The sequence below is a fragment of the Mytilus trossulus genome, chromosome 1, assembly GCF_036588685.1.
Source record: "Mytilus trossulus isolate FHL-02 chromosome 1, PNRI_Mtr1.1.1.hap1, whole genome shotgun sequence".
In the NCBI taxonomy this organism is placed as follows: Eukaryota; Metazoa; Mollusca; class Bivalvia; order Mytilida; family Mytilidae; genus Mytilus; species Mytilus trossulus.
The window spans coordinates 18,076,687-18,099,083 of NC_086373.1; the positions used below are offsets into that span (position 1 = coordinate 18,076,687).

The window sequence follows — 22,397 nt, forward strand, 5'->3', positions numbered from 1 at the left end:
AATATAATCAAGACCTATGGTATTTTGATTTGAGGTCCTTGGTTTATGACCTTGAAATTGATCTCAAGGTCATAGCTTAATTTGACGTTCTAGATTTTGACCTTTGCTTTTATTCTATATGTATACATGATAAAGATATACAACTTTTAGAAAAAGGTATCAAACCATTTAACCTTGAAAAAAAACAACCGGAAGTGACCTTTTGTAAACCGGAAGTAGCCATTTTTTTTGTACTTTATTAATATAAAAGTATATAGAACCAGATATTTTTGGAATCAGTGTCAAGTAAATATTCAAATATAATCGGAAGTAATATTTTTCAAACCGGAAGTAACAAATTATCTCCCTTATTTAAAAAAAATGTATGGAAACAATATATTTTTGGAATCAGTTTACTAGGAGCTATCATTTGACGATTGAAATGACATTTTAAACTTAGTTTCACAACTTTTCATATCAAAATACATTGTTTTGATGGAAAGACCTTCAATTGTTCTCTGAACAATTGGTTTTTAATTCATATCTAGTTTGCTTTTTCATATGTGTCTTTCTTTTTTTATGAATGAATTGGTAATAGTTTACTTGTTCAAATCATATGTACATAGTAAAAGTATGTATATATATATATATATTATACTGGTGCAGTGACACCCTAAATTATTGTTATGAAAATGTTGTCTGTTTTCTTATTTTTTAAACATGACAATCTGTTATTTGTTTCAATTAAACTTGTACGAACAATTGTGTATGTGTGTTATCAAACCCGATCCCATTCCTGTGTTTAAAAGCTCTTGTTATAAGCTCATTAACTGGTCATTTGATAACTATCAATAATACTTGTAAATTTGAATGAACGTAAAAATAATCAAAGAGTCTGAAATCCTAACAACAAAACAGTGAAACTAAATTGTTATTGATAACATCTGATTGAAAATGTAAGGTACGAGTTACTAATGGTCATTTTCATAGTATATTGCATTTGGATAGACATGAAATCTTGAAGTTACTACGTAACACACGCTGGTTTTCATTGGTTGCAATGTGATGTGGGAAAGATTATTTCGTCTTAAAAGAGATAAGGAATGTGGAATATGCCAAGGACAGGAAAATATATTAGCTACGGACAAAGTTACAATATGCGTTTTCAAGAACCGAACCGATAGCCGATCCATGAGTAATGGTTTAGCTTGACTATATGATGCTGAAGCAAATTAAGGTTGATTAATAAGAAGGTGGACAGAGATGAACAAGTTTCTGAGTTAACAATTGACCTTATATGCATTAACACCAAATGATATTCAAATTTTTTATCGGAATGCAAGAATTCCTTGACAAATTGATATATACAAATAACAAGTTACGCAAACGGCACTTGAAACTAAAAAAATTGCTTCAGAGTGGTCATCAGAATGATCTGAAATATCTTAGAGGAATACAATCACATGGAATTAGTTTTAGTTAATCGAGTTGTAGAAAGTGTTCATGTAAATATTTTACTTTACCTTAATACGTCAGAAATAAGATTGGCTTATACTACAACAATTATGAGTATATACACAAAGGAGATATATCACATATATCTATGCTTATCCAACCACATAAACCACATCGTATTTAAAGGTATAGCAAATGAAGCACTCCAAAGCATTCAAGAAGCACAAATTTGTTTGTTTTATCACCAGTAGTACGAACAAGGAAATGATATTAATGGTAAGCCTTTTAGAAATCAGACAATGCTTAAGAACTAATCGTATATACACAAACAAAAAGTTGCTGATTCATTGTGAGGCTTGTAAATAATAAAGAAGTATCTTATATGTTAAATATTCAAATAGCAAACTGCCTATCTGACAGCCACACATACTCAGAAAATATCAATTATAAATTTGCTTAACAGCCTTTAACACGTTTGAAATTTCTGTCTTTAACGAAACTGTTGAAATTATTCAGGCCTATTGTTTGTACAATTATATTCGACATCAGAGTGTTTACATCTGCATAGTTCAAGTTAAAACACTTGCAATCAAGTCTTATACAGAACACCTTAACAAAAAGACATTTGAATAAGGGCAAAAGAAGTATATCACTGTTCAATAGTGATAAATCGCATAATTGAAACTAATCCAAGTCCCCAATCAAAACTGAGGGAAACACATCAACTATATGAGAGAAGTAACTGAAGAACAGAAACACCGAACTACAACAAAACCTTAAAATATAAGCTGTTATTTTCATCCATTTAATTTTAAAAACAAATACAAACAAAACATTTAAATATTTAACAATTTGATTGCCATAACAAATATCACAACACAGATACAGTTATATATACACCGTATCCATAGAAAGGGATTTTTTGTGATGTGTTTTCACCATTCTTTCCCGTCGTTGCGTTCGAGGAGAAACCTCTGAGTCATCACTTAGTTGTGTTTCCATACTTGGTATTTTGGGACTTTTCTCCTTACCAGAATATTTATGAAAAATCATACAATGTTTGCAGTTAAATTTGTCTTTTGCGTCCATAATTTTTTCAATCCATTTTTCCTGAAATTTAATAAAACATTATGCATAATGAAAAGAAATGATGTTTTACTATGTTCAAGGGCGGCGAAAAAGAGTAAAGGGGTAATCAAAGTCGACAATTAACTTATAACGCCATGGCAAAAACGGTAAAAGACAAAATGACAAACAAAAGTACAAAAACACAGCAGAAAACACTAAATACTTAGCAACATGAACACAGCCAACATACAGGGGGTGATCTCAGGTGCTCATTAAATGGTACGATGCATACTTTCATATGAATATAAATAAAATAAGTTAAATTTATGTATCTGACATTTAAGCTTAATACCGTTAATACGATGTCTATTAATTTTATAACTTCAAAAAAGGATTCATATGTTAAATATCTGGAGACAATTGAAAATCGGTTCATCTTAAGTCGGATCGTTTATTCAATATATTGATATTCGAAACTTTGGTGAGTTTGTTACTGTTTTTATTTTCTAAAAGAAAACAAATGATTTTATTCAAGCAATTTTAATATATAAATATCTAAGCAGTGCAGGTTGCACACAAAGGGTCCACAGTATTTTAAACATCATCTCTTGATCATCGGAAATCATATTAGAATAACTTGAATGGATTTGCATAATTTTGTAAATTAAATAAAAGCAAAAAAAGCCAACATTTCGAAGCATCAGACCCAAACTTACCGCGAACAGATCATATAAATTTCCACCTCAAAAATTTAACCTTATTACATAATATTGTCAATAAACTTAATTTCAATCAAAATGTATTATTTTAAATCATGCGGAGTGGGAAAGTTGACAGATTTAATGAACAAAATTGTGTTAATGAATTTTGACAGTTATATAAACATGGAAATATTGATAGAAACAGTGTTCCAATTATTAGAGAATAAATGCTACACTAGGTTTGATCAACTTGATTAAATTCATTGAAGTTTGTAAACGAAGAGTATAAACACCATAAATGTTATAACAATGTTATCTATAATATTCTGTTAGAGTTATGTTTCTTTACCTTATTATTATCACAGCTCGCTTGAAGCGTATAAACACCAATTATTTGTTGAAATCGACTTATATGCACCAACACAAAAATGCATTTGAGTCCACTTACTGAAATATATATATTGTATCAATTAATATTACATTTGGATATTTGTCTATAAGTTCCAATATTTCTTTAAATTTTCCAAAATTAAAAAGTTCTTCACTTTTTATTTTTATTGAAATTGTCAACGAACAGAATGAATGTTATTAATATGCAACACTTGAATGGTCATTCAAAATCTTGCTTTGCGAAGAACCACACTAATTCCAATAACAAATAAACTGGTGATGAAAAAAAAAAATCGATATTCCAACTGGTCATGTATTGTGCGCAAATATCGGCCGATTTGTGTTCGTACTCTTATGAAGCAGAATTCATTTTGCAAGCTTTTTTTTAATGTTCTTTAATTTCAGTTTCATATATATTAGTGCTGCTTTGTCATTTAATAATCTTGTGTTAATAATTGGTTACAGCTCATATGTAAGTGAACTTGAAATTAAGGATACTGAAATTAGAAGTTCTGCGCGATATTGTGATATTTTTGTTGATATTGACTCAGATGGACGCCTTAAAACTCGAATCTATTATACGCGTGATGATTTCAACTTTCTAATTGTCAACTTCCAACTCCGTATCAAAACATGTCATTCCTCTGCTCTATCATATGGCGTCAACATACATAAGTTAATATCCTACCTTCGTACATGTTCACACTACATGCACTTTATCAACAGTAGATTGATGCGTATATACAAACTGATCTTACTAAGTAATGAGGAAGAATGACTGACATATAAATGAATACATCGAATGTTTAACGGTCAACACCACGAATTAGTTGTCTGTTGCGATGTGTCAGTGTTTTAATTGACTTGGGTTATGTTTATGTGATCTTAGAGCTCTAGATACATATAAAGATGTCTTATCTGTCATTTTACCGATCATGTCTTATTCCAGATTGTGACATTTTTATTTTGTGCAAATTCAAAAGGCGGGTGATGCCTGTCTTGCTTCTTTTGGTGTACAAGCTATGTTATCAGTAACCTTTATGTGTATCTTCCTAATCTATAAACTAACGTCTCCCTAATTTAATACCTGCTGCTTCTGTCGAACCGACATCATGCATACTAAATCTATCTAATGCTATCGGTTGTTGATAAACTTCATAAAATGCATGGTCTGTTTGATAGTCATCTGCATTGGACAATTTCTGAAGATAAACCAAAGTTTTTTTGGTGAGTTGTACAGAAAGATTTACTGTGTAGAATAGGAACGAAAACTATAATGATTTTCAATGAATAGAGAAGAAAAAAAACATGATAAAAAAAAGATAAAAAAAAAAGAAAGATTTTTTTTTTAAACAAATACGTTTCATCGACATAGTGGAATATGATTTATATAATAATCTATTGAATTTGTTTTTACTGATATCGTCATACCCTTAAAGAGTTGACGGAACCATATATTTGGCATCTTTGGAACAAACATTTTCATTCCTTTAGCGATATCGTTTAGTATAAACAACAATTTAAAATATTAGAATAAAAATGAGTGTCAAGATCTCATATATTCCTAACAATTTCAATAATGATTTCAATATCACACTTATTTATTGTTCACCTTTCGAGTTGGTCGACTTTTCGTTTTGGTAATAATCAGGTTATCGTCAAATAAAAATAATTGTACTTCTACTGTTTTCGTTGATTCTGGAAAAAAAACCCAAAAAATCAGAAATAAACATGATGAAGGTTAATCAAGCAAAATTTTGCGTTAATCAAAAACATGTATTTGTAAAAAGCATGGTGTAAATGTGATCATATGTTAAACGTCTTTAGGGAAGAAGCACTTAGGTGAAAAGTTCATCTTTATTCTTTATTGTAATAATCAATGCTTGTTTATAAACCCCGCTTGTTTAAAGCCTTTTATCTTCGTTGAGGTTTTACAAACGATGTATGGATACCATTGCTGATTGCGTTTTCGTGCGCAAGGGTATGGCAATTCAATAAGTCACACGTCATGAGCTGACATAAACAAATCACTTGATACGTTCATTTTGTTTTTAAATGTACTGTTCATTTATGCATTGTGCAGCCTTATGTTATCTGTAGATTTTTTGTTACGCAATTTCTCTTACATTTATATAAAAGTCTTAAGTTATAAACCAACTTTGATCCACAACTGTCAGTATTTGATCTGAAAAGCTAAGAAAAGACTGAACAATAAATTATTTGGTTATTTTCAGTTTTCTCGTAATAACTTTCAGAATGTTCGGACGTCGTTTTTCAGTCATACACATCAGCAAAAGACTTAATAATGCTGATTTCACCACAAGCGAACTGCATGAACAGTACTGAAGGTCTGCAATTTGGACGAAAGCGTAGCTGATGAGTCTTGTGTAGAGGAACACGCGTCTAGAATACATAAATCGTATTCTGGTTATGTTTTACTATCACTTTGTCAATACTGGTTTCACATAAAATTATTTCCCGTCTTCTTTTCATTTGAATAGGAAAAAATCATTCATGTAGGAACAGTATTTGTACATTTTATTTCAATGGACACATCTGCTACATACAATTTTGTATGTACAAAAGGTAGTTATTTAACCAAAAAATAACAGTGTTTTATTTACACTTCTTATCTTTTTAAATTGCTTACGTATTAAAAGAAGTGGTCCTTCGTGTACGAGTTGGCGATTTGGTGCTGATAACAAGTTAGCTGACGGTTGACCTGTTAAACATTGTTTCAAAAACTGAAAAGACAAATGCAAAAGTTGTGTAAAATGCATAAAACACAATCTCACAAATAGGTATAGTCATCGCTTCTTTTTTTGATTTATGACGTTACGATTGCTTTAACGCCGTCAAATGTTAACCCCTACATATCAACAAATGGAAGTTTTTAACGACCTTGACCAGCTATACAGCCCGTGCAGGTCGGTAATAAAAATCAAAAAGTAGATTTATACTAGGTTCATGACGTCACGTTAACAATAGTGTTGTCGTTATCGATTACTGTTTTTGTTGTATTTTCTTATACATTTCTTGTGTAATATACAATTGTTATACAGTTCAATACTGACTCCCTACTCATTCATAGAGGTTATTGGTTAAGAAAACCAATAGGGGATTCTGAATTCAACCTCACCCTTATAGATTTATATATCTTAATGGATCTGTAGGTGTTTATTAAAACCATATACTTTATAATATATATTTATAATAATATGGATATTTAATGATGATAGATTGAAGTATCGGTTTAATCGGTTGAATACATTTTGATAATAAAGTGTAAGTTGACTTCGATCAACCAAGTATTCAAATAGTTCAAAGAAACACAAAATGTAGACAGGAACTATCGAATCACTATAAACTAGATCAATATTGTTGTTGAGTAAATGTTTTGCATCTGTAGTGTAATCATAGATGTATTATGCATCAAAATAATTGAACGGAGGACTTTTCACAATTTCAATAAAATGTAAAAACATCTGATTCCACTCATCTCTATAAAAGTAGTGAACCTAAAGTACTATCTATAAAATGACTTGATATGTTATCTGTTATAAGTCAACGAAAGAACTGATGAAAGAACGTCGATAAGTTACTTATTGAATTATGTCTTCGTTACAAAGAAGATTATTTCATTGACAATGCTATTTGATTCTTTCTCAGCTGAGCAATTGTTTTCTGAATGATATGTGTGTGAATGATTAACGTAATTTATCATGTAAATAATTGCAACTATAAAACCTGACCTTATACAACTTTGAACATTTCTTGAATGACAATAAGAATACTTGAATTGTTTTATTCAACAGATTTTCACTGAAATGACGTATTTTCTAATAACTTAACAAAACATGTGGTATGATTGTCAAGGAGACAAGTTTCCGCAAGAGAATTAAGAATGCCGGTTCTTACAACTATAGGTCACGGTGATCCTTTCATAAAAATCCCCATCCATACCGTAGTTAGTTATGAAAGGCCCATGCATATGTGAAATAGTCTAATGGAATGCAAATCAACCACCTGATTTGCAATAAACGAAAAACAGAGTCAACCACTTAATTTAGACTGATGACTTGAATCAGGCAATTAAAAATATTTCGGGGTCAAACATGAATAAGGACTCTCAACCCATCTGACCTTTAGAAATGGTTTAACAGTACTAAATAAGAACAAACAAGAAGATTCTATTGGAATGTAGTCAAAATAAAAATGTTTGAAATCATTGAGAATATAAACATTTGATTTAAGATTCTTTAGATGATCTAAAGAAATAAAAAAATAAATAAATCCAAATTTAATTGAGACCGCTAATTCAGTATATGTTTTATTGTCAATATGTTTTTTTAACATCTAGACAGTGCGGGTACATATTGTTCCTTATATGGACGTTAGTGACGTCTAAATATTACAGGATAAGAAAGAAAAACATGTTTTGACAGAAAATTCCTGAACGTGTTAGCTTAACGAATTATATCAACATTAAAGATGGATGAGACATACTCTGCAAGAATAACAGCAAGAATATCAACATTTTACTGCTATATTCATGATGAAAAATAAATAAAATAGTGATTTTTAAAGGTTAAATCTTTGTTATTATGTGTTTCTATTCATGGATGAAAATAAAAAGACATAGAAATAGAATTAGTTCAGTCGGTCATGCATTTTAGTATGAACTATACAGTCAGAATTTCGAAAACAATGTCTTTAGTCCATCAATTATGAGCATTTAACAAATATGATATTATATCAATTTAGTAATTGGAGGTCTTTTGGTAAAACATATATCTAGTAATGCGTCATAGTTTAGTCCCCCTAAAAAAACTTAGATTCAGTCGAATCAGAAAAATTGAAACAAGGACAGTCAGGTTTTTTTTATATTTGTACTTTAAACTTAAAACACAAAGTTTTAATTTAGATATCGTTCTGGTGAACGCCCATGTGTTATTATAATAGCCAACGCTTGAAAGGTTAAATATTGATATGCATCCATTGTCTGTTTACCCTTCCAGAGCACCTGAGACCACCCCTAGTTTTTGGTGGGGTTCGTGTTGTTTGTTCTATAGTTTTCTTTGTTGTGTCATGTCTACTATTGTTTGTCTGTTTGTCTTTTTCATTTTTAACTATGACGTTGTCAGTTTATTTTCGATTTATGAGTTTGACTGTCCCTTTGGTATCTTTCGTCCCTCTTTTAAGCTAAGACAATTGTTTAAGTCTAACGCTTGTAGATGATGCAAAAATATATCAGCATATGAAACATAAATTATTCAGTATTTTGTGATTTTACTTTTTATTACCATCGTTGTGCTATGCCACCGAAACATTGACAAGTTCTAAGATGAACAGTTCACCAGCTATAATGTCTAACTAATCAATGGTCCACTTGGTAAGATATTGAGTCCGTAGTGTAGGTCATTGTGATCTTATCGATATTGATATGGATAATGACAAAAGTATCAAAATCAGAATGAATATCTGTATTACGTGTACAAGATATTTAGAAAAGGAAAAAAACAAACTAACTTGATATGCTATTTGTTATTTGTCAAAGAAGAATTGATGAACGTGTTCTGATTAGCTACTTATTGAATTCTGTCTAGAGACTAGGAAGATTAATACATCGAATACGTCTACTTGAAAGAGTCATTCTCAGCAAGATAATTGTTTTCTGAATGATGAAACAGTATTACAAAACATACCAAACTTTCTAATATGTGTGAATAATTTACTTAATTTAACATGTAAATGTTTGAAACTCCAAACCTTTGCCTTGTGCTACTATTATTAATTGTTCTCGATTGCAAACAAAAACTCTTAAATTGTATTGTGGAACAGACATTTCAAGCATTAATTCATGTCTCAATGAATAAACCAACAGAACAACATATCCTTTGCATCCACAACAAATAGGCACAATTTTTCTGACCTAATGAATAGTGATGTATCGTAGAAATAAATTTTGCAACACGACAGGTCGTATTTTGACTGCTTCCAAATAATGATCAGGGCAACAAAAAGATTCCAAAGACGGCTCATTCATATTGGTCATGAAATAGAAAAAAAAACAAAAAAAACGAAGGTTGTTGCACCCGGGGGAAACTATTTGGAAACAAGTTTTCCAACTTATATTAATCCCATCCACCTTGCGGGTGCAAGTGCTGCCTTATAGCAGCATTAGCCTACTCGTTTTCGAAATCTTAAAGGGTGTCTTTAACGTGCAAGAGATTTGGATCTCTCTTAACAGGGTCAGCCATTTATCGTCCCCTTCCGACAGACTGTTACCGTTTCCTTACTTGAAAATGGTGTCAAGGGAGAGCAGAAAATGAGTTCCTGAAATTTTCATCCCGAACGGGAATCGAACCAGGAACCTTTGTGTTAGTAGTCCGATGCACTAACCACTACACCACGGCTCCATGCGAAGCGCCTTTACATTCATCCCCATTTCGGATTTTGAAATTTTGTTTCGGTGTTTTGTTATTGAATTTTTAATTCTGCTTTTCGTCAAGGAATTAATCGTTCTATTCCATTAAAAGATTATATTTTGCATCTCCTTATACTTTTATTGTTATTGTATAAATATTGAAAAGCCGACTGCATGCGTGCTGTTTCCTGTTTTGATGGCGGCGATGTCAAAGTTTGTGATTATTATGCAAGTTAGGAGATATGGTATGATTGCCAATGCGACAACTGTCCACAAAAGTTCAAATGGAGTGGATATTTGTTAATATAGACAACCCGTTCAGCCGTCAAAAGATGAGAAAACCCCATACTGTATAGATAGCTATAAAATGCTTCGAAATTAAAAATATGAACCAATGCAATTGAAAAACTAACGACGTAATCTATGACAACAATTTACGAAAAACAATTATGAAAAACATAAACCTACTACAGGAACTGAATTATAGTCTCCTGACTTGGGACAGGCATATATAGAATGTAGCGGGGGTAAACATGTTTGTAATTGCTCAACCCTATCTTATATTTGATGTGCTTTCCTCAGTTTTAGTTTGTAACCCGGATTTGTTTCTTTCTCAACCGATTTATGAATTTCGAACAGCGGTATATTACTGTTGCCTTTATCTATCATAACCTGGGACAGTGGCACAACATAATAACGCACTGTAAAAAATAGTAGAACAATGCTTGACTTATTAGATTTATACACACAATAGTACAGGACTTGACAGGGTATCCATCCTTCCATAACAATACAAAAATACACTCAATACAGAGTCCGCATTGTTACTGAACAGTTTATAAAACAACTTATACAAACATATTTGTTTATCAGTCTTAAATATCAATTAGTTCACACAGCCAACATGCATTGAACTAAGTGTAAAAGCGTCATTTTTAATATGAGAAAAGCATGTTATTGTTAAGGTTTCTGATTTATTGAGTTACAGGGGAACCATGGTATTACATACCTTTAAAACATATCTCTGCTGTTTTCAATATGTTATTCGTACGAGAAGATAACGTATAGTATTCGATTATTTACCAAAAAAACAAAAATAAAGTTTCTTCAGTTACATGTTTCTCCGAATTAGGAAAAATCTTATCTTACTATCTTCTTTTGTCTAACTTGATCGTATTTACATATATTTTTATCAAAAAAAATCGCTCAAACTATTTTTGTTGCTATACTTATTAACGAAGTAAAAGCTATTCATCTGATGCAAGAAATGATTGTCTAAATTCAATGCCATATTAATGATCATACCTCTGGAATGTATGCCTTCTGGTCAATATCTGTTATCGATGGCCAAATAAGATGCTCCTGAATCTCTTGTATTCTTTGATTATTTCTCTCTAACCTGACCTTTTCATCCAGTTGATCTATAAAATGACAAATATCTCTCATTTATTGTTATCTAATTATCCGATACTAATACTGTCTAAACTGACATGATACAAAGTAGTGGTATCAGAATCTGGTGACTGCTGTACATGAAAATCATATTAATCAAGGGATAAACGTCTACGTTTGATTGCCTTTTCCAAATTGAAAATCTTTTTAGTTCAAACGATATTTAGAATCAGTCGTTAGTTTCATTTCTGTTAATAGTATTTGCAATTTATCCTTAGATTCATAAACTTGCATATTGATTAACTCAGTCATTCGTAAAAATTTTGCTAAGTTTTATCAAATTTAATTTAGGCTCATTTAATTTTATAGACTTAGATGCCGTACAAAACATAGCTCAACTGGTTTAAGACATTGACACAGATTTATATTTTAAGAATTCAAAAACAAAGTAGAAAATAACGAAAAACAGGAAGTGTCTGCCCTGTAGATATTAAAATCAGGGTACAGCTCAACATTATAACTGAAGTCAGAATGTGGTAGTTGCTATCTTATAGTTTGTTTCAATGAATGTTGCATTGTTGTTAGTTTTTGTTGCATTTCTGTGTTCTGTTATTTCGTTGTTTTGCTGTAACAGTTGATGCGTTTCTCTCAGTTTTAGTTTGTAACCCAGATCTGTTTTCTTTAAATTGATTTGAATTATGACTTTTGAACTACGGTATCTTACTTTATTTAACTTTATTTCGCAACATTCCTTAACAATGAATATGTGTAACGTGTAAGAAACACCAAGAGACAGACAATGTCCTTGCAGTAAATCAACCACTCCGAAAGTAGTAGTCTATTTGTTAAATATTAGATGTCAAATGCATTGGTATGAAGTGTATTAAAGAATAGGTCCCACGTACATCCATTAGTTGAGTATCTCCTTTAGACAAAGATTTAAGTTACATGAAATAATTGCCTCATTAAAGAGTTTTTCGAACAGTAAATAATCATAGTCGTCCATAGTGGTTACACATAAGCGCGTTTACATAACACATTGTAGAGAAACCAAATATGTTATGTCAGTGTAACATTTTCTCTTTTCAGCGTCTTTTGGGAATATCATATTTCTCTTTCTAAATCAGGAAATGATATACTGTCTCTAAATTAAACTTTCAGTCCTTAAATTTCTACGCGGTTCCGAGACAGGCAATTATTCATATGAACATTACGATTGGTATTCTAAAACGATTTGATCATATATCAAGATAGTAATTTTAGTCTTACATGATCTTGGCATAATGATAAGTATACTTCCTTCCATTAATATTTATAGGTACTTCGTATACTCTCAAGATACTCATCAAATGTGTTTACACCTTAAACATACATGTCTTCACTAGACGATAAGTTGCTTATCTTTTAAAAACATTTGTTTTGAGTGGCAGAATTCATTATTTTTATTTTTCTATATATCACTGTTCGTAATATTTCAAATTTAAAGCCTAACATGAAAAATGTTATTCTGAGACCGGTGAATGCGATCAAATTAAAACTTCGATTAAAAAAAATACTCTTGTCAAGGGTTGAAACAAGAAAAGTTATAGCGTGTGGATTTTTATAAATGTAAAACTAGAAGTCCATAGACGATGTAAAACTTAGTGAACATAAACACACACTACCAAACCTTTCTAACTTATTATAGAAAATATATTCATCTGTAACGACATACAGAATTCGATACGAAAGAAATCTATGTTTTGCAATTTATTTTTTAATACTTTCGTTTTCTTGTATTTTAGGAAAATGCATGTACCAAATCTAAAATATGGCAATAATTTTTGATTTGTTCTGTCGGTTGTGAGAGTTTGATTTGTTCTGTCGGTTGTGAGCGTTTAATTTGTTCTGTCGGTTGTGAGCGTTTAATTTGTTCTGTCGGTTGTGAGAGTTAGATTTGTTCTGTCGGTTGTGAGAGTTTGATTTGTTCTGTCGGTTGTTAGAGTTTAATTCTGTCAGTTTTTGTAGATTTCTCCTTTTTGAATTTGTCTGGGAGTTGTTAATTTTTGTTACAGATAATGCTTTCTTTCTAAACTATCTGAGTTCATCGATGGTGTTCGTGCTGTTCAAGCTCACGTTGTCTTCGTGTCGTATAAATGTGTTCTATTGTTTATCTTTTATAATTTTGTGTATGCCATGATGTTGTCTTTCTTCGGCGTTTGTTAAATGTTAAAATTATAATAGTCTTAGGTATTGTCTTTATTGTAAGCCAGACATTAGATTAAATCACTTTTTTATCTCTTCTAACAAGTTTTACTTTTTTACCAAAAGAATTCTAATTAACTGTCTTAACATGCTAAACAAATAAAAGATAACAGATACATACGTAAAGACTCTTCTAGCTTGCCTATTGCTTCTGTAAGCAAATTCCTATCACTTTCTTCTGTTGTATATTTCCTTATTGGTGCTAGCAGTAGCGGTAGTTTTGTTGTGTGCTGAAGTGGCGCTACTAATAAATCGTTTAGTTTTAGACGGTTGCATCTTGGGTCCTGCTCACACCACTATTAAAAAATAAGTTGCGATGTTTTTAAATACATGTACCAAACAATTAAGGACAGAAAATGAATCTAGATTGATACGCGCGATTGTGACTTAGATATTTCTCTTTGCAATTGAAAGTTGAAAAAAACAGTAAGATCTAATCCACATATATAATCAGTTGTAGTTGAAAGATATCAAATAATTGTATAACATATAAGATTAAACAGTTTCATTGGAATCGTTTTTTTCTTATAGCCTTGAATATGCATAATGTTAATGAATGATGACTAACTTGATTAAAAAAACTAATAAAAACAGAGTTGAGTAGAATATACGCGTAACGAATTTCCAAGTATAATTTTTGTACAATAAATAAATTGACATTAACAAAAGGTGGGTTAAATATATCTGCTTTAACCAGGGATTTAACAGAGGGTTTAATTTAACCACAGGATGAACAACAAAAAAATGACCACGGGCTATGATATTTAACCCTTGGTTAAAATTTAACTGAGAGATGAACAACTGGGTCAAGAGTGTTAAAGGAGTAGGTCCGGTAAGGGCCGATTTTGGGCTCAAATTTCAGGTTTATCTGAGGAAAGATTTTGAGCACTTTTTAAACACTTAAGTGTCTATTTTAGTTGATTCAATTAGTTTATGTGAAGTTTTTAACTGATTTACTCATTATGCTCCGATTCAAGCTTAAATATGAAAAACCGATCAAATATGCCATACAATGTCACTTTTAAGATGTTTTTTTTGTCAAAAATGAAAGAAGCCGCTCCCGTGATTATCCTCAACCTTTATATATGCTATGTATTATCACCAAATACAATTTACATTTCAATATTAAGATTGAACACGAATGTGGCCACTTTCATTTAAGACGCAAACCGTATTAAATTTAATAAAATTCTAAGATTGTGAAGATTTCAGTAACTTAGCATGACTTGATGATGCCAGTATCAGATACATGTAAATTGTATTATAATAAACAGCCCATATTTATGTAGCAGAGGCATTCTACTTTACTATAAATAACTTAAAATTTACCTTCTAATTATATTGTAAAACTGCTATATTTTGGGGCCAAAAAGGGGTCTTACTGGACCTACTCCTTTATCTGTTATAACATGCCGACTTTGTGATAGGTGGACTTGTTCATACAAAGACAAAGCTGTGGTTTTATTTGATTTTGATTATTAAAAAAAATGTTATTTACTAAGATTTTGAAAATTTAAATTATCTGCATCAGAATACCTTTTCAAATTCACAGAAATCATCATTTTTTCTCAATTTTTCAAGAGCATTTGCTGTTTTTGAAAAGTTGACACAGTTTGTGTGGAACACTCCTCCTTCGTTAGATATCTGTGCAAACTGTAAAAAGAAAAAGACGTCTGTTATTATTGAATAATGTATTTGTCCTGACAACAAGATAGACGTACAACTCATTCCTAAAAGAAATTTAGCCTGCCATGACATACATAATCTTTATAAATACTAGAAAATAATGTGTGTTTTCAATAAGTAAGATAATCAGACTGTGAAGTGGAAATAAATCGTTTGCAATTGTGGTAGACAAAAGTTGATATACTGGAATAGGTAATAATCTCTCAAGATTATGGTTGCAATTAATGAATCAATTTTTCCCACTATATCACTTTTTCATAACTGAATTATATGAAATGAAATGAAACGCTAAAAATGTGTGTTCTTGCCCGGGTATCATACACATGTAACCGATCTTCTTCAGTATTATATTAACAGACTCAACTGACTCTTAATATCGAACGAAAATAGCATTTGGGAAATTCAAAATATGAATGTTAAAAAATACATTCAGACAAAAAAAAAAAACCCAGCTATAGCTACAAGTAGATATATCATATTGCTTGAAATGTTCCACAAGTGTAAACATTTCCAATCTCAAGTGTCCTTCGTATTGTTAAGCATGATAGATTGCGGAAATAAGTTTTATCCGGTTATAGGAAAGGGTAATGATTTATGTTCTATAGTTATGATACTTCGTTATTTTTATGACATACATTTCTTTGTTCCTTTCGACAGTTTCTGTTAAATTCTTTAACAACTTTTATTTTAAAATTGCTTTGAACTTAATGAGAGGATTTCAAGATGTCTAATGAGGCAAATTTCGTTTTGTTGTCTGTTTATATCCATTTAGATGACTGTTTATATACTGCCAGTCACATATCACAGCTTATAGACTTGACAACTATTTTAAATGAATATATTTATTTTAGCAGACCCTTACCAAAGCCTTTTGTGCTGCTTGTTATTTATGTCAAGATATTTATATAAACTTACCCTTTCCAAAGCTTCGACTAGACTTGATGTATTCCAAATAGTATCCGTCGTCAAGTTACGTAACAAAACAGCTATCAAATCTTTGCAAAATGTATAACTAATCTGCAAATATCATATAAAATGTAACACAAGTCGAAATTATCGTCATTCTTAGTAAACTTAGGTGTCTGAGGTACGTTGTTTTGCATCTTGTATAACTAAACATAATATTAACATGTGAAAAGTCAATCCCTATGGAGCTTTATTTTCGAATCAACTTATTCAAGATACATTTATTGCACATGTCGGAATGAGTATGTCTGTCTGTATAAATCAACCTCTTTTTGTTATTTTCGTATTGCACTTTGTACAATACCATGTAGAAAAATAAATACGTTACTTTGTCTTTTTTTTTTTTTTTTTTTTTATCTTTTAGCAAGTATAAGATTTATCTACGAGTAAGATACCATTGAATTCTAGAGTCAAAATGTTGACTTTGTAGCAATCCTGTTTACATAGCCTTGGAAAATTATATTCAAACGTGTTATACATTACATGGTTTTCTAATGTTTTGAGTATCCTGGATTATATTATGTTAAAACGTGTCATGCCTTTTACACTGTATATTTGCAATTGTCTACTGCTAGTGTTTGTATTCTGTTGTAACTTAAACTTGAAAAATTGGAAAAATTCCCGTTCACTCTAACAAATAAAATGGAGTAAATTGTCGTTTACGTTGCACATGAAGTCGTTAAGATTGATTTAATTTTTATAAAACTAGTACACAATTCTGTTTATGAGCCATCTGGGTTTTTCTCGCTGTGTTGAAGGCCCATTGGAGGCTGTTTTCTGCTCTATAGTTGAATTGATGTCTCTTTGAAACATTCGCCATTACCATTCTCAATATCATCTATAAATGTTAAACTTACATAACACAATTCATCTAAGTTACCAAATATTTCGTCTGGTTCTGCGTACATCAGATGGCCTTCAACTTGCACATTTTTCAGTGGTTCCATGAAACACTAAAAAAAAAATTTTAAACCAAGGTTACACATACTACATAGAAAGTTTGTTCTGCGTAGGTCTAATCATTTGACATGACTTATAGATGTTTCTTTACAAATATATAAAGACAAGTGTTAAAAATAGAGCTGTATAGAAAAAATAAATTATTCAAGTATCAAAAATACCTTCCCGTTGGTATTGACATCCAATGATAAAATAGATAAATTGAAACTTGAAAACAAGTTTTTTTATAACCCACAAAGAGAAAAAGAAATGAATTTGAACTTCGACAAATTATATTCTTATCTAAGAAATAATCAATATAATTTAAAAAAAATTATGCTTACATGTTTAAGTACCATCAAATGGTCAATAAGAAAGTTACATTCACATGTGAACAGTTCCCATATTGCCTCTCGTCTTTTCCGTTCTGTTTCTGTTATCTGTATTGGTTTAGTATTGTTTTCTGTTTGGGCAATTAGATCTGACCAGTGGACACTCTGTTAAAACATTGTCTTATTTTCACGTATTTAAAATGTGTATACAGGCCTATCTTTTATATTTAGCTAATCATTTAATACATCATTATTAACAGGAACCTGCATATATTATCTCTTTGTCAAGTATATCAAGCATTTAACGTGGAAAAGAGTCTGATTTATTCTAGAGCACTAGAAATACCCATCAGGTGAGTAAATCGTTGGTGTTGCTCAGTCTTCTGTTTTATATATTGTGTTTGTGTAAACATTTTTTTTTCTTTCATCGTTATTTTATTTTGCCATGACTTTTTTACCTAGGAACTTGACTATTGGTATCTATTGCCTTCCTTTTTTTTTAAGGATTTTTACCTGCAGATTTATTGTCATATGCTTTGTTAAACTGTCGGTTGTTCGCCTATTTTGCACCTCCCCAATTTGTTCCATGTATTTGTTGAAAAATATAAAAAGATGTCTAAGGATCTAGACAGAGGAAAGATTATATTAAAAATAAAGATCTCTACCATACTATATATATAAAATCATTTACATTCTAATAACGATAACATTACGGACAGTCTTCTGCTAGCCTTCTATTGTAGTGAATAATTCACCTTCAATTGAGACAATATTTTAATATATCAGTCTCGGTAACTTAAATATAACAAACTTGCTAAATTGACCAACACCTTACTCATTTCGTGGTTTCAAAACCTGTTACGCAGTGAAGAATGAAAATGCAATTGATAACAAAAGTATTTTAATCTGATTCAAACTAACTCAGTGAAGAAACAAATCATTATACAACATTAACTGTCCACAATGTCCAATCAAGTTAGAGTATGTATGAACCATTTCAAGGTTGTAGCGCAGAGATCAAGAATTGACGCTAACACTGCTCCATTCACAGTTTTACAGGTCACAAAACTTTAAAAAAAATAATCTATTTTGATAGCATTTGTACCAGTGGGTCAAAAAGAAAACAATTATGTTTTGTTACGTTGTAAATTGTATTTTCATACCTTATAAGCAGCCAGTTCTGCGTCCTGAAAATGAGAAGGCTTCAATTTTGAAAGAACATCTCCTAACTTGGTTAACGACTCTTTACTACGTGTTTTCATCTGTAAATAAAAAAAAATATAAACAAATAAGAAAAGTTATTAGAGGTGAAAGGTTTATGAAATAATACATAATAATGTGTACGATGTTAAAAGGATAATACGTATTTTTATCAAATACATATATCCTGTCAAAGATCAAGGAACACTTTTTACTACAGACAACGTATATTGTAAAAATGTTGTTTACGTCAACGTTTTATTTAATGTTTTGCACACTATAATATCGGGCACAGGACGTTTGCGCTTTTTTACCTGTAAAACGATAGGACATTTGCGCTTCAAATACTATGGACATTTGCGCTTTTAATTTTGATTCACCTGTATTAAATTGACCGGACATTTGCGCTTTTTACCTAAAGTGGTCTACCTGTAATCTTAATGAGAAGTAATCATTAAGTTAAAAAAAATAACTTATATTTGTCATTATAGTTAGTTCACATTTACACAGTCTTGAACATGGAGTTTAAAGTTATAGAGACTAGTAAATGAAAAAAATGTTTATGATTAGGTACATTAATGAACAGGCTCCCCAAACAAGAATTGAGAAGTAGAAACTCGATCATTTATTTAAGTACCAATCAGGACAGATAACAAGAGCAAGATTTGTTCACTCATTGGGCTTCGAATATCAAGCTATAACTGACCTGTAATTGTGATGACAGTACATGCATGGTTTTATTTCATAAGAATGTGTACTTTTAGCTGTACATAAACTTTTAAACAAATATCAACAATATGACATGTTTGTGCTATGAAATGATTTTTAAACTTTTAACCATAAAGAATGACTTTAACTCTGCCCGGTCAAACCTGCCGGTCCCAAGCCCGGATAAAAGAAAAGGGAAGTCATAGATATATATATAAAAAAAGCGCAAATGTCCTATGTGAAAAGCGCAAATGTCCATTTTTAAAAAGCGCAACTGTCCTATGTTTTGAAGCGCAAGTGTCCACAAAAAAAAGCGCAAATGTCCTATGAAAAAGCGCAAATGTCCCGTGCCGATAATATCATGCATAAAACTATAGCTGTTCGGATATATAAATACAGTCGTTGACTTGATTGTCGATTTGTTTCCGAATGTCTTCCAAGAATATCCTGTAGCTCTAAATGAGTCCAGAAAACAAATGGACATTTGTCTAGAAAAGGATGTAATTAGGTATTACTAATATCAAAATAAAAAAATCAACCATTAACAGTACGAACTGTCGAGAAAACAATTAGCCCTCAAACTTCTTTTGTCTGTTCTTTATAATCAAAGATATAGAAAAATAGTTTCCTAATTTATTAGTTGTCTAACGGAATGGTATCTATTAAAATTGATCGATAAATCTACAAATTAATTTGCTTAATATTGAAAGTGAGTCGTTTTAGTGTTCATTAAATTTCGTGATTTCTGTGTAAATAGGTTAGTTAATTATGTTTGGTGTACAAAATTTCAAACTACGCAGAGTTTTAAAGACTCTATTTCTAATAGAAAATGTTAATCTATGTTTTGGTAGATTTGATATTAAGAGATTATGATATGCTTCTTATTAATTAAATCCTAACTAAAAGCATGTAAAAATCAAAGAATCTGTATTCCTTAGTACGTAATCATGGCTGGAATCGAAACAAGTTCTTTTCCTGTTGTAGAGGGGTAATGTCATGGATAAGTAGTTATTAACTTCTTGATTCGTCGACTTAGAAAAAAAGCTAAATTTGTATAAATAGCTATATTGGTCGCACGAAATCTCTTGAATTAAGTAAGACAGCCAAGTTACCACCTGGTATCTTCTGTCGTTTTGCCTGTGATAGTATCATTATAAAATGTTAACTTCCGTCCAGGTATCAGCAATACTTTAAAATTAGTTTTTGCTTCTTCTCAGCCAAGCTGATAGAGCTTTACATATTGATAAACATGCACATAAAGACGGATGTATAATAAAACGGACCAACCAGGATATTAGAATCGAGTATAGCGATTATAGCCGTTTCGGAAGACTGAATAGCTTTGTCGTAATTTTTTAAAGCAGGCAATCTGCAAACCACATTTTCTCTCATTTTCCCGAATATTCACATAATACTTGAAAAGCTACGATAATCAACTATTGAGTCAGAAAAGGTATGAATCAACTGAAAACATTTAGATATGAAAACCATTTAATGCAAAGTTTTATTAAGATATGATATCAATTTAATACAAAGTTTTATGAGATATGACAACCAATTGTAAGATAGTTACCTTTCCCAATTACAACTGGTACATCATAATCATAGAATTATGGAAAAGGACAAATTTTATTTTCGGCATAATAATGGTTTTAGAATTTCAGTGACAAGCTATTTCATCTATAATTAAATACACATTTTTACGTCTTTAGAATCTTTAAAAATAATAAGTTAACTGTTGGATTTACTGTTGTTCTGACAAATAAAATGCATTAATTTAAAGAAGCCAGACAATTCACACTAATGTCCGTTCTCCCGAGATGATTTGATTACTTAGAAAAGGGAAAACGAATTTGAAACCAAGAAAACATCTTTTGATATTTCCATATTGGAGTATGAGGAATACCAACATTTGAATTGATGGAAAGCCAGAAAATCAAACTTCAACAAGAATATATAACATAAAAAACTGGTTACGGTGGTGCTTTGCATTTAATATCTTGATACTAGTAAAATGTATTAATTGTCAGGTGTACACCAGTGCACAACTAATAAAAAAATATATCCAGAAGGAGATAAAAGATAATTGCGTATTATAATAGATAAAAAAATATGTTGTATGAGTGCAAATGAGACGACTCTCCGTCCCAGTCACAATTTGTACAAGACAATTCCGAATTTAAATGAGAAATTGGCATACAAAATAATTATGAATGAACAAATATAAAACTGGAAAAAAAGGAACAATCAGACATAAATAGGTTTCAAAATAGAAAGCCGGAGCAATACGAGTTTACCTGTCATAAAGTGGAGCCTGTTGTTAACGGAAGATTGCCTTGAGGTTTATCATCAGTTGTAAGTGACGTGTTCTTATAAAAACATATTTTTCTTTTGTAGTGTTTTCAGTGCTGACATGACTTATCATTGATATGGTTATATTTATAAATTAGATATTTACAAAACTTTTGAATATTTGAGATTCTAAGGCTTTTCCACCTCAGGAATATATTACCTTAACTTGGCAACACTTTTAGGATTTCTTATTCTCAATTCTCTTCAACTTTGTACTTTATTTGGCCTTTTTATTTTTTTTGAATTCGAGCGTCACTGATGAGTCTCTTAAAGACGAAACGCGCGTCTGTCGTAAATACAAAATGTAATCCTGAAATCTATGATGAGTTTATTCGAATCTTACGCAGTATGCATGATTCATTATAATTCATTTGATACCCGTTTTCATGCATTTTGTTATTGCAAGTTAACCGTGTTCAAAAAAAATGTTCAAAGAAGTACCAATTACCTACAGAATTTTTAGCAGACTTTTGTCAAATTAAGAATTAAGATATCCACTAAAAAATATTTTTCAATGCTATACGTTTTGTGGTAGAATCATTTTAAAGTTGTGATCGG

At 30.9% G+C, this 22,397-nt stretch overlaps 1 protein-coding gene across 4 annotated transcripts in view; it reads right to left on the reverse strand.

The window, feature by feature from the left end:
• Window positions 1-2,239: 2,239 nt before the first annotated feature.
• Window positions 2,240-22,397, reverse strand: part of LOC134706870 (pleckstrin homology domain-containing family G member 7-like) — a 75,408-nt gene continuing 55,250 nt past the window's right edge. For all 4 annotated transcript variants that reach the window (XM_063566205.1, XM_063566195.1, XM_063566223.1 and 1 more), the window contains 12 exons: window positions 18,743-18,841; window positions 17,592-17,744; window positions 17,166-17,261; window positions 16,258-16,359; window positions 15,193-15,309; window positions 13,778-13,952; window positions 11,326-11,441; window positions 6,244-6,337; window positions 5,206-5,291; window positions 4,681-4,795; window positions 3,553-3,650; window positions 2,240-2,544 (listed from right to left, as the gene is read on the reverse strand). In XM_063566205.1, coding sequence (XP_063422275.1) covers window positions 2,323-2,544; window positions 3,553-3,650; window positions 4,681-4,795; window positions 5,206-5,291; window positions 6,244-6,337; window positions 11,326-11,441; window positions 13,778-13,952; window positions 15,193-15,309; window positions 16,258-16,359; window positions 17,166-17,261; window positions 17,592-17,744; window positions 18,743-18,841 — 1,473 coding nt within the window. In that variant the 3' untranslated portion in view covers window positions 2,240-2,322. The remainder of the gene's footprint in view (window positions 2,545-3,552; window positions 3,651-4,680; window positions 4,796-5,205; window positions 5,292-6,243; window positions 6,338-11,325; window positions 11,442-13,777; window positions 13,953-15,192; window positions 15,310-16,257; window positions 16,360-17,165; window positions 17,262-17,591; window positions 17,745-18,742; window positions 18,842-22,397) is intronic.